Raw genomic sequence first — 13460 nt, forward strand, 5'->3', positions numbered from 1 at the left:
ACCAGCGTGCAAATGAGACCTTTTGGTGCACATTCCAGCCATGCTACTCTTTCATTTTGAAGAGCCAACAACAGCACTCAACTCATATTTAGTAAAGCATTTAAATAATTGCTAGAGTCTGTGGTGAGAAAATGAAAAAGATGAAAACTTTAATGAAGCACTGAATTTCTACATCTACTATCAGCTAACTTTTGAGGTGTGAAATGTTCAGAATTCTGAAAAGAATGTATTTCATTCTTAAATGCCTTTTTTTTGGCTGCAATACATATATTTTAATTCAAAGTGAATTGACAGTAATACCATAAATTCTCATTTTGACACTCACCAAAACAGTTACCTGGAAAACCTGATTTTTGTGACAAAGTACAGAAGGCTCTGAGAGAGAAATACCATTGCAAACTGTAACAGACATTACATCTGGAAAAAGTTTCCCAGTCCTTGTAATATTGCACAGTGCAGTTGCTCCATGGCAATCTAAAGTAGTAAATGTTTCATTATTGATAGGTGTTCAGGTCTGTTTGGTTATCCTTAAGCCAGTTACATCAATATTTCCCTTGAATTTTTTTCATTAACTGGATACCCTCATTACTCAAAATGAAAGGTCTTTGAAGGATAATCAAGACAAAAAAAAAAAAAAGGGCAAACATTCACAAAAGAAATAAGATGGCTTCTAAGCTGAAAATCTTTTTAAGACAGGTGCTAAATAGCTAATCCTTTTAGTGGTTAATAATCAGTTTTTGGGTCCTGAGGTAGCCAAAGAACAAGCCTATAGATAAAAACTGTTTAATCAGTCCGCAACATCCGTCTGCCATTTCACAATGTAAGAGAAGGAAATGAACTAAGATAGTTGAGTCTCAACTTGGCTGCTCACTGGAATAAACTGAAGAGTTTAAAGACCCTGGTATCCTGACTGCACCTCAGCCCAAATAACGGACCTCTGGAGAAGGGACGCAGCCTCTGCTGTATCCTGCACAGTCTCAGCCAGAAGGTCTGTGTGCTGCTGAACCTCCTGGTCAATCCTCAGGCCTGGTCTTCTATGACCAGCAACAGCACATGGCCGCTGGGCACCCTGTCCATCTGCGTCGCAGGGCACCTCACTTGCCTGGTTTTACTCTTTAATTTTCCCATTCCTGTGCATCTCCCTGCCCCTCTCACAGTAGACTGTCCCTGGGCATGACTCCCAGCCTTTCCTCATGATCAGTGACTGTACTAGATTCCTGTGCATCTCCCTGCCCCTCTCACAGTAGACTGTCCCTGGGCATGACTCCCAGCCTTTCCTCATGATCAGTGACTGTACTAGATTCCTGTGCATCTCCCTGCCCCTCTCACAGTAGACTGTGTTATCACCCAGTGTTAAGACTGCCAACCAGTTACTTCTGATGACTCCCATACTTCATGCTCGGGTGCAGACCAACCTTTCCCTAAACCACAAACTCACGTGTCCAACTGAATTCTTAGTGTCTCCCATGCACAACAATGCCTCACTCATACTTAATATGTCCCAAACCAAACTTGCTCATCTCATCAAACCCGTTCTCAGTCTTCTCAATCTTTTTCGTTTTTTAGAAGTTTTACTTTTACTTATTTATGCATAGAAGAACTGGGGTATAGTCCTGATGTGCAGGGGGTGAATTCACCCCCTGACAGAGTGGGGAGCAGAACAGGCAGATATACTGAAATACACTGCTGAGGGGAGCAGTAGGTGAGAAGGAGAGGTCTGCTGGACCATGTGGGTCAGCTCCTTGGCCAGAGATGGAACTCATGCTGCAGTGGCTGCTGATAACTTCATAGTGCTAAAACTCTAACCCCTGCGCCACCAGGGAGGCCCTGCAGTATGGCATCTGTTGACAGATGCACAGAAAACTGAAAGACTACATACCAAACTGATGAGATATTACTCTTGGAATATGGGTGGGAGCAGAGGTTAGAATTATAAGGGACAGCTGCTGTAAATTTAACTTTTTTTGGTCAAAATATATAAACATTTATATACTACTTATGCAATAAAATGCACAGAGTAAACATCAAATATTGGACTAGAAATCACATAGGGCTATATTCTGGTTATTTTCAGACCATTTAGAACTTATCTGAATTTTGAGGAAGACACATACCGGCTGCCTGTTCACCTTTTCCACAATGTGTATCTATAAGAAGCTTGCAGGGTAGGAGACAGAGTTCTACAAACTTATCTAAGCCAACCCTGACAATTAACAAATAAAAGGTTTCATTAGGACAGTGTCCTTTCTAGAACAAACTTTACCTTAGGCCGCCTATCAAAAATCTTTTAAGAGACTCTGCTTCCAATTAGGATGCAGAAGAATGTGAAAAGTCTTCAACAACTTGGTAACAATAGAAACTCAGACAATATGAAAATCCCACTGAATAGAAGGAGAACAGCTTTGATTAGCTGAATTCCAAAGGAAAGTGAACCAGCTTAGGATAAGCAGGAAGTCCCGACAGCTTCCATACTTGGGGTACTGATGAAAGGAGAACAGAATCACTTAGGAACAGAAAATGGCAAAAGGACAAAGTCAACCAAGCTCTGGACATTAGCATGAGTTGCTCGAAGGGAATCTAGAAGGGTCTCGAAGCAAAACCAAGTTTCTTGGTGCAACAATTCCCTCATTGCACACTGACCCCTGAATTTTGCCAAGAAAGTCACTGTGGAGAGGCTGAAAAGCAGGAAGACATCACATACATTATCAAAGCACTGGATTCCAGAGCACTGCAGAAACTGAATCCGAAGATATGAGAAACAGATGCCCAAGCCCACCCAGCTCAAACACTGACAAGATCAAAAAGGCAGCAGAGGGGCAAGAAATTAGGTTGCAGCTAATCGCAAGTGAACGAAATCTAGTTAAAAGAAACACCCAGCTATCCTCTAGGAGAAATACAGAAAAGTCAGCCATACATGCTAACTGCCAGACCTAAGACAGGCTCAATCAAGACAATCCAAATTGAAATTATACTTCAATCCCCATTGTTCTTTTAAGTTTTATTTACATATTTTACATCAATGTTCATTTTTGGACAATGTATGCTTTCTCCTCCCAGGTGTATTCCCTGTAATATTCCCATGGTATATATCTTTATATTTATATATGTTATATATTTAGTTATATGTATTTTACATATTATATATTTTACTTATATATACATCATATATGTATGGGTATAACACCAGGGCAGAAGCATCACTTTAGATCATCCTACCCCGGCCCTACTGTCTCTACCTTTCCAGGCTCCCAAGCCACCAGGGAGGACCTGTAGAGACCGGACCCCACGATGGGGCAGCAGGCCCTGATGCGCAGCTCAGCACTGCTCAGTTTGGCTTTTCCACATTCAAGGAAGCACCAGGAGCTGAAGGCCAGTCCTGCCTGGACTCTCAGTACTGCTGCTACTGGCCACACTCCCAGGCGTTCCGGCACAGATGGACCCAGTGACACCCCTGATGTGCACGTTCTATCAGAGACTAGCTGTATTCGCTGAACCCCATTTCTTTTTTTCCCTGGGCACTTGGCCAGACTACATTTACCAACTTCCCTTACTGTTAGGTTGTGCCACGAGACCTAACTTGGTCCAAACTAGTACTGTCCTAAGCATCACTTTCAGTACTGTCCTGAACATCACTTCCTGCCTGGACTCATACAAGCCTTCTGGGGAGGGTCAAAAAGCAGAGACCACCCAGCTGCCCATCAACTAATGCAGGAACAAATGTGACGTGGTTATGCAGATCCAATGGAGGGTTACTCCACCATAAAAAAGGGGGAGAAGTACTGCTACAGACAGCGTGGATGAACCCTGAATATGTGAAGCTAAGAGAAAGACTTCAGACACCAAAGATCACCTCTGTAGTATGATTTTTATCGATGTGAAGTGTCCAGCATGGGCAAGTCCACAAAGGCAGAAAATAGGGAGTGAGCAAAGGAAATATGGGCGAGTGCGTTTGGATCACCAAATAGATTAGCAGGCTGTGCAGGGCTGAGGCCAGGGGGTTATAAGGAAGTAAGGGTGGGAAGACTAGTGACAGGTAAGGGATTTTGGGGGGAGGGACAATGAAAATAATTGTAATGCTGCACAACTTTGACTATACTAAAAACTACCAACTTGTGCACTTTCAATGGATGAATTATACAGTATGTGAATTATCGCTTAATGAAACTGTTACACAACACACATGCAACCAACCTCCCTGGCAATTCATCATGGCCTCTCTTTTCTTATCTGGCCGGAAGGATGTCTGAGGAGCTAAGAGCGGACAGAGCCCCAAGATGGCAGGAGACTGGATCAGCAAGCGATCACATGGAGAAGGGCTGCCCAGCAGGGATTACCCAACATGGGAACATGGCATACACGAAAATAAACTTTCACCAGGGCAGCGTAGGCCCCTGAAATTGCCTGACTGGTTGTTATGGCAGGTACCCTATTCTCACTGATACACAAATTATCACCAGCAAGAAGGGCTCGGTCTCCTCCATGAGAAAGGTCAACTACTCATGGAGCCTGTAACTAGTCCTGCTATGGCAGGCACCTGGATGCCACACTAGAAGATTCCACCACCACTGAAGCAGACTGGTCTATGCAGCCCTGCACATTCTGAAGCCCCCCGTTTTGGGCCATGCCCTACTTCAACAGCTGTCATTTAAATAGGGGTACTAGCAGCAATGGCATTTTTATATTTTTCTGTATACAATGGATACATGACTTAGAGATTTGTTTTCAGGCTCAGATACTGTATAAGTAAAAAATACAATAGACTTGCCGCCTACCAGCAAACCCTTAACTACAGCACCTACATACTCATTTATATGGCTCTCTCCCAACCATAAACCAGTTAATCATTTAGCCATTCATTCATTCATTTGCTCATCTATTCTACAAACACCAGGCACCTGCTATCTGGGAGGCACAATGGCATCAGGCGAGGGGTGTACAGTGGCTCAGTCTATCTTGGCTCCTGCTCCCTCCAGTTTACAGTTGAGTGGGAGGGTAAGTATTCGGCAAGTAAACAGCAGTGCAAGCGCTATGAAGGAAAGGAGTTAGCACTATGAGAATGAGTAACAGCAGGGACATTGTTTCTACATTTGGCAATGTTTGCAGTTGTATCAGTCTTGCTCACAGAGGGACATCTGAAGGCTCAGCACATCCAGTCTGGTAAGCAAAAAGTTAAGAGTCTGGAGTATTCGAGACAGATGAAACAGTCAGTACAGACACCTGGAGGGGAGAACAGCCTGTTGTTCTTCAGAACTGACACTGGAAGCAGCAGCTGCAGGGCAGAGAGCCGGAGGGAGTGGGGCAGGAGAGGAGGCCAGGACAGACCCCATAGGGCTGTTTTATTCCCCTGACAGTTTCTCAATCAAGGACTCCTACCTAGAAGCGCTCAGCAACTGCTCACTAAGTCTCAGGGTTTACTTAGAGACCTTCAGGATCCGACAGTCCTCCCAAGAAGTCATCCCAAACACCACCGGTGAAGACGACAGAACAGTGATGGACTCTCTGCCTCTCTATAAGCAGTGGTTTCAAACAAGGCTGATCTCTGTCTTCCAAGGGACATGCGGCAGTGTCTGAAGACACCTTTGGTTGTCACAGCTGAGAGGAGATGGCGTTACTGGCAGCTCATGGGCAGAGACCAGGGATGTCGCTAAATATCCCACAACACACGATGCCTCTGCCACAGAGAAGATTCCAGCCCCAGATGTCAGTAGTGCCACTTCAGAAACCTGCCATAAACTAATACATTCTGAATTTTATAAAGCACACTATTCTTTTTTTCTCAAATATCTGTTCATGTAAACCCTGTCACACTCCAAGTAGTCACCTGGAAGGACCATATCCTCAGCCCAGTGATGTTCTCATGTTAACAGCACTTTTATCAACTCTTCTTTATAAAATTCCCTCCTTTTAAATATTTTCTCTGGTGGGAAATCTATTTCCCTAGTAGTTTTGTTATTTAGAAATAGCCAGAAGAAATGGGTGAAGATGTGGGTGATCAAGCTACACAGTGACAGTCATGGCCACAGCCAACCACATACTCTGTGCCAGGAGCACTCCATGTTCTCGAGATGTAGCAGCCCATTTTATGGGGCGGGGTGGGTGGGTGCTAAGGCTTTGAGAGATGTAGGGGCTGGCCATGGCCCTAATGTTTACGTATAGGAGCCAGAAGTTCAGATTCGAATCTGTGCCTTCAAAGTCCACGTAATGACATTGACTTTCTATATGCCATGTAAGCTGACACTTGAGAAAATTCCAAAGAAAAATATTCTCTCCCCCTGACATCTTGCTATTCCGAATAACGGAAGCGCTGTCAGGACAAACGCAGGGCACGGCAGTGTGACCAGCCTCAAGAGGACAGTCCATCTAAGTTCACATGTGTATGTGAGTGTGCATGTGAACAGGCACACGTGTAACTATTTTTAATCTCTTGATTTGTAGTCACCCCTCGAAAGCTCTCCCCTTTAGCACAACACCTTTTCACTGACACACAAACAAGCCAGTACAGGGAAGGACCAGAGGGAAGGAGGCAAAGCAGGAGACAGACAAGATACCACGGGCTCAAGGATGTTGGCAGGGCGGGATGAGGACAGATACAAGTGGTAAGTCCCTTTGGGTAAATATTTTTTAGAAGCAAAGTATGATTGCTAAGGCCACTTACCAGAAGGTATGGAGCTAGCCTACTTCTCTGGAAAATGCAACTGGTCTTTTGGCATAAAGAGTAGTTACTCAAAAAGTGGCTCCAGCACTCGGCTCTCAGCTCAGGCGGCAGAGCAGGGACAGAAGGGATGCCCTACACATGCGGGCGGGCGGCCCAGGTGAGCTTCGGGCTGCTGCTCAGGCAGACAAAATGGAAGACGTGCTTCCTGGAAAGAGGGTTACTGACTGCGCCAGGATATTCAACTGCAGTGTAAGCACAGCACTGTGCTAAAATTAGTGAGCTTTAGTTCCCGAGTGCTTATTGATCAGTGATTATATTTTGGGCTCTTGACTTTACTTTTTCCTCCCCTCTTTTCAGAAAGAAAAGATCTGAACTAGGGGATTCCTCAGGGGGCAGATTTTTGTGGTTCTCTTTTGAAAAAGAATCACCACAAAACTGTATCCTTTAGCAACCTGCTTTTGGATGCCTGGAGACAAATGCATTATAAAAGTGTGAAGGGACCATTGTTTTTCTACTTTTGATAAACATGCAGTAAAGAGTGGCCATTTCTAGAAAAGTAAATGAAGATGGCAAGATCAAATAGTGAATGCAAACAGAAAAGAAAGGGAGGCTGGTGGTTGTCATAGAGACCTGGAGCCCACACCGCCCCTCTGGGGACATGTGTCCTCCAGCTGAGCCATGACCTGGCTGGGTAGCCCTGATGCTGAGGCCGAGGTGACCGCTGCAGGTTCTGGAACAAGCTTGCAGCGCCCCTAGCGTGGGCAGGATTTAGTTTACATTCATCTCCCACTCTGCCCCTTGCATACGTTTTAAGGCTCAGCGTATCGTCCGCTCTCCAGTATTGCCCTGAACTCATGGTGACTCCAAATTCGTGAGTCATGCATTCAGTAGCCCTGCTACTTGCTGAGTAATTCAATGAGTTAAGTTTTGCCTGGGTTGCCAGGCCTCACATAAGCAGCAGAGAGCAGAATATGAGCGCACACGCTCCTACTCTGCCAGTCACGTTTTGTTCTGTTGTTAAACCGAGGACTTCTGAGCCTGATATTCTTCTTCCAGACCTTCTGCCAACTGCCTGGATCCCCACTCAGAACTTTCTAGCTGCATCAGCACATCTCATGAAGTCCTGTTTGTAAGAGTGATTGGCAAGTGCTCAGAATGGCTGAGAAAGGGTTCCATGCCCCTTCGAGGCAAGCAGTTGCCCTGCTAAGTGGAAACTCGCAGTAGCTTTGAATGGGCCTCTGAATACAGTGAAGAAGACACCAGCAAAAACTGGCCCACACAAACCAGCTTTCCCAAGAACAGGGAGCAAGGAGCAGTGATTACGACCAACCTGCAGTAACAAACTGGTGGCCACGGTTTGCTCTACTTCCCGGAAGTTAAAGGTGAACCAAAATGCAGGAAAACTCAGCACTTGTCCCTCACTCTATTACCCTTTGCAGACAGAAGGCAACCCTACCAATAGCTCCAGAACTGAACAGAATGCCAAATCTTAGCATGGCCACTGCCAGTTGGCCGAGTCTGACACAAAGCAGAGATGAGAAATGGAGACCAGATCAGGTGGCTAAATGAAGCAAAGTCACAATTCTACAGAAAATCCCTAGTTGGTGGGAGGAAATGAGCTTCTAGGCACTGAACATGCTGCCTGCAGAGAGGAGAGTGCCAGAGTAAGTGGACAACGAGATTGGAAGGAAAAGAGCCAGCAGCAAAGAGAAAGGTGGCCCTCTGGGATGCAACCCTACCCTCGGCTTCCAGACCACAAACTGACTTGTCACCCACCACTTCTCCCTGCCACAACTATCAGATACGGAATTTCCACTTCAAAACTCTTCTATTCTTTCACTACTTGGAGGGGATGGTAACTGGACTTTTTCGTTCTGTTTGAGAGCTCTACCCCATGGGGAGAAAAGCATGGTGATGAGTGACTGGAGTGGCCCTTCTGGCTTTAATGAAAACCACTTTTTTAGAGGCACTTAACAGTGCATCAGGCATTCTTCCAGGAACTTAACCAGTACTAACTCCTGTAATTCTCATCAATCAAGGATTAGTCAAGTGTAAGTATAAATTCAAGGGGAACCCACTACTTTGGAAGAACAGGGCTACTGGACAGTTTCTCGGGCTTAACGAAGAGGCCCTTCCTGAAGGCCCACACCTTGAGATGCCGAGTTTAAAGCAGGCAGGCAGGTGTATTCTCACAGTGACTATGCAGGCTGCCCCCTTCCCCAAGGCACCAAAACCCTGTCACTGTGGGGAGGGGGCGCTACTGCAGGAGTACGCATGCGCACACTGCACCCCCAGCAGAAACGTGCACAAAAATAGTATGTGAGTGTTCCCAGGAGCACTGTTGTTAGTATTCCCAAACTGGAAACAATCTAAAGGTTGCTCAGCAGTAAAATGAATCCAGAAATTGTGGCATATCCATAGCAACAGGAATGAATAAGCTAATGTACACCCAAAAGCATGTCTCCCTCTCTCCACACACTGCACAGTAAAGCAGCCAGCTTCCTGGGATACATACCACGTGACTCCATTTACACAAGTTCAAGGGTAGGAAAAACTGATGAGTGGAGACATGTTGCAACAGTGGTTGCTTATGGTTTATAGAGGGTGGAGAGGGCCTGTGAACGGACATAAGAGAACTTCGCATGAGGATGGAAATGTTTTGTTTTGATACGGATGTCTTTTTCATGTATATACCCATTTATAAAGACCCATCGAGTGACAGCCATCCTTCAGTAGCTGCAAGGGTTTGGTTCCAGGACCGCTGCAGACACCAAAATGATCAGATGTTTAAGTAACCTTATAAGAAAGGGTGGCTCTTGGCATATAACCGATGCTCATCCTTCCACCTGCTTTGAATCATCTCTTGATTACTATAATACCTTGCAAGGCCACGTAGTTGTTGAGGGAATAACGACAAGAGCGTACATGTGTGTTCAGAGCAGACACAACCCCCATAGCTTATCTCCACAGTGTGTATTTTCCGCCCATAGTTGGCTGAACCCAAGGATGTGGAGCCCAGGGCAGGGAGGCTCAACTGTACACACTCAGGGCCTAAGCATTTCACTGAGCGCACTTTTCTACTTTGATATTAAAAAGTGACATGGTCGGCCCTCCCTGATGGCGCAGCGGGTTAAAGCACAGCACTAAGAAGCTGAAGCCACTTCCGCATGAGTTCGATTCCCGCCTGCCCCGGAGGTGACCACATGGTGCGGCAGACCTCTCCTGACCCGCCCGCTGCTCCCCTCAGCAGTGTACTTCATCGATCTGCCTGTTCTACTCCCCACTCTGTCTCTGGTGAAGCCTCTCGCCGCCCCTGAGCCTCTGGCCTGTATGTACAAATAAATAAATCTTTAAAAAAAAAAAAAGTGACATGGTCTCCTGGGTCACAGCACTCCTGGAATCACGGGCTCCAGTTCTGCTCCTGTCCTACAGATGCTGTGAGGGAAGAGTCCACTCCAGCTGCAGAGGCTCAAGCAAAGCCGCTGAGAGGCCAGAGCCCAGCGCTCTCTGCTCAGGCCACCTCTAGCCCTCACTTCATCCCTCCCCTAGGAAGGCACTGGAAGGTCAATCAGGAGATGCAGAGCCCTGTGGCCCCTAGGCCGCATTTGAATACCCGCCCACAGTCTGACTGACTCCTGCCTCCAGCAGGGGACAGACCCAGCAGGAGTGTGAAAGTGGGCCTGGGATGGTCTCTCCTTTTTCACCTAATGCTGCCCCCTTCCCACATCTTAGCAGAGGACAGGAGGTGCAGAACTAGGATATTTAGGTATCTGGGGCTCTGTGAGGCTGAATGCAGCAAACTCCTACCCTACCCCCCAAATCCACAGTAGCCAAGTTTAGAGGGGCTGGAATTCATCAGTCTCACATGCTCTGTCTTGCCCAGTAATTAGTATTCCAAGTTCAGATTATCCTAGAATATAAAGACTGTGCTCTCTGACTGTGCTCTCTTTTCCTACCACACGAGGTCAATGCTGTTGCTTAAACACTAGTCCCCCGCAGTATAAAGGTACTATTAACTCCTTATTTGCGTACACAGATCCTTTCAACACGCCGCCGCCGCCTCCGCCCTTGGCCTCAGCTGCACATCATTGTCCGTGAACGCCTGCCAAACACGAAGACACTATGCTCACGCTTTTGTTCTGGCCAAGTGGAATGAATGACCTCGTCACCCAGCCCCAGAGACCCCAGGACAACCTTTTTAATACTCCCACATAGAATGACGTCTTACCTCTGCTTTGTTTTCACAGAACTTCAGACAAACCTACATGAAGGCATTACTGTGAGCACTAGGGATCTGATTACATGTCTGACCCACCACTATAACAGCCTGAAGACCAGGATCAGCTGTACCCATTTCTGTGACCCTGATCACATTGGGCACGTGATCTGGCCCATGCTCAATGAGGGTTGAACAAGAGAAGCAAACAGAATCTGACAAATGTCATGTTTCCAAGTTCTCGATACGCATTAACATTCTTACCTATTTAGTGCAAATGCGTAGTGGAATTTAATATTATGCTGGTCAGCCAAATCACAGGTAGGCAGCGTTTCCAGTGTTTCCACCAGCTTCACCATTGCATCATAGTCCTGTTGACAAGAGATCTCAAGGTGAAAAAGAGAAAATGCTGCTTTTTGTACATTATTTTTTGAACAGGTATACACACAAGACTATCTCAGCATTTAAGCACAAGCCTTTCCTTACAGTCAAAGGTTAGTGTTGTTACTAACAGACCTTAGCTGAACAGAGATAAGATTAAAACATGAGAGAAGGGAAGCAAGCGAGCCTGGTAGCCATTCCCCACGGAAAGGGCAGAAAGAAACATCGTGCCTGTATTTAGCCAGAAACAATCAAATTCACCAGGAACAGGCTGCTCGGCCTCAGCACCCCGGTCAGTGTGGCACCTGAGCGCACCCTTTGCATTGTGGGATGTGCAGCAGCACCCCTGGCCTCAACCCACTAGATGCCACAAACACCTGTTCCACACCCTGCTGGAGTTGTGACAACCCAAAATGTCTCCAGAGTTGTCACATATGCCCTGGTTGTGAACCACTGCTTTAAAGTGCACCATCACCCAGAGAAAAACTGCTGCCAAGTTTTCCCAGCTAGCTCGCCGGTGATCAGTGCCATCTGCTAACCTCCCTGCCAGGCTGAGGAGTGCTGTCACTGGTCAACTTGCTGACAGCCAGCCACAGTAGGCCGTGGGCTTCCCACCCAAATCCCCTGTTTGTGGCTCTGCATTTTTGCTGCTGCCGCCCAAATAAAGGGAAGGCTTACCTTTTAGCCCCGAGTTCTAGCAAAGGTTATAAAAAGAGAAGCATGAAGGAAAGGACAGAAGGAAGCCAGCAGCTCTAGGGAAAAAAGACTTCAAAAATGGCCATTTACATTCTCTTGTCCCCCAGGACATGACTTACTCTTCGCCTTAATCCCTAAAAGCATCTGCTACTGAAATTAATTAGAGGCATCTGTTTATCACTCGGGGCCTGAGTCCCTCAGTGGTTCAGGTCAGACATGTATGCCTCTCTTGCTCATATTTAAAGGTCTAGGCCAAACCTCACTGATATGGCTTTGTAGGATTCACTGGCTAAGGTACATGACCTTATGTTCCTCCAAAGGGAAGAAAGGCAAGGTGTTCTTAGAAATGATTCAGAGGCATTGAACTTGCAGTGAGGAATTGCTTTATTTCCTTATGATACTAATCCCACAAGTTCTGTCACAGGAACTCTCCAGAAGCCTCTGATACTTGTCTTAGAATAAACACCTGTATTCCCTGCATCCCAGATGTGGCTCTGCTACTCGTACTCATCCTGTCTCTGAGGGTGGTGCTAACCAAAGGAGGAAGTGGCAAAGGCTTAAAGGAAGTAGCAAAGCAGTGGAGTGAGAGACAAGGACAACAGAGCGGTTTCCTCAGTGAGAATCCTGACTTTCTCAGTTGCGGTGTGACCATGGGCAAGTTACTTAACTTCTCTGTGCCACAGTTTCCTCATATGAAAAATGGTGCTCCTCAGAGTATATACCTCACAGGCTTCTGGAGGAGGTTAAATACATTAGCATTTTCAAAGAGTCTGGAATAATGTCCTATACAAAGGGCATATAAACTGTTAAAATGCCATGTTCTAGGCCCTCCCTGTTGGCGCAGTGGGTTAAACACAGCACTGAGAAGCTAAAACCACTTCAGCATGAGTTCGGTCCCCGCCCACCCCGGAGGTGATCCACAAGGCAGGCAGATCTCTCCTGACCCACCCGCTACTCCCCTCAGCAGTGTACTTCGTTGATCTGCCTGTTCTGCTCCCCACTCTGTCTCTGGTGAATCCGCTCACCGCCCCTGCTCCTCTGGCCTATACCCAAGTTCTGTATAGATAAATAAATAAATCTTTAAAAAAAATGCCATGTTATTTTCACTCAGCATACTGGATGTGAGATTTTGCTGGAGCAGCCCTCTGACATGACAAAACCTCCAGTATGTCCCACACAGATAATGCAAAATGGCCTACAACCTGGCCATGTGCCTGTTCTGCCTGTAACACATGCCTCCAGCCATGCACACAGTGCTCGAGGACCCCCCACAAGCACTCCTCATGCCACGAAGAGCTCAGCACGGTGGCTCAGCTCTGTTTCTTCCGTACCTGGATATCACGGTAGGACAGCAGTAAGTTGATGATGATGTCTGAGGTCAGAACCTCCGTATTATCCATGCGGAGTTTGATCCGAGCCAGTTCCTTTGCTAGTTCATCACCCTGGTATTTCTCCCTGGCTCTCCGGATATCATTTAACAAGGTTTCTTTGTAATAAGCACTGCAGAGGGAT

At 46.4% G+C, this 13460-nt stretch overlaps 1 protein-coding gene across 1 annotated transcript in view; it reads right to left on the reverse strand.

Moving 5' to 3' along the window:
- Positions 1-13460, reverse strand: part of MAP3K15 (mitogen-activated protein kinase kinase kinase 15) — a 78930-nt gene that overhangs the window by 33620 nt on the left and 31850 nt on the right. Inside the window, exons 6-7 of the mRNA XM_004690080.2 lie at positions 13280-13448; positions 11136-11242 (exon numbers count right to left, since the gene is read on the reverse strand). Coding sequence (XP_004690137.2) covers positions 11136-11242; positions 13280-13448 — 276 coding nt within the window. The remainder of the gene's footprint in view (positions 1-11135; positions 11243-13279; positions 13449-13460) is intronic.

Source organism: Condylura cristata, unplaced genomic scaffold (assembly GCF_000260355.1).
Source record: "Condylura cristata isolate star-nosed mole 26May11 unplaced genomic scaffold, ConCri1.0 scaffold00027, whole genome shotgun sequence".
In the NCBI taxonomy this organism is placed as follows: domain Eukaryota; kingdom Metazoa; phylum Chordata; class Mammalia; order Eulipotyphla; family Talpidae; genus Condylura; species Condylura cristata.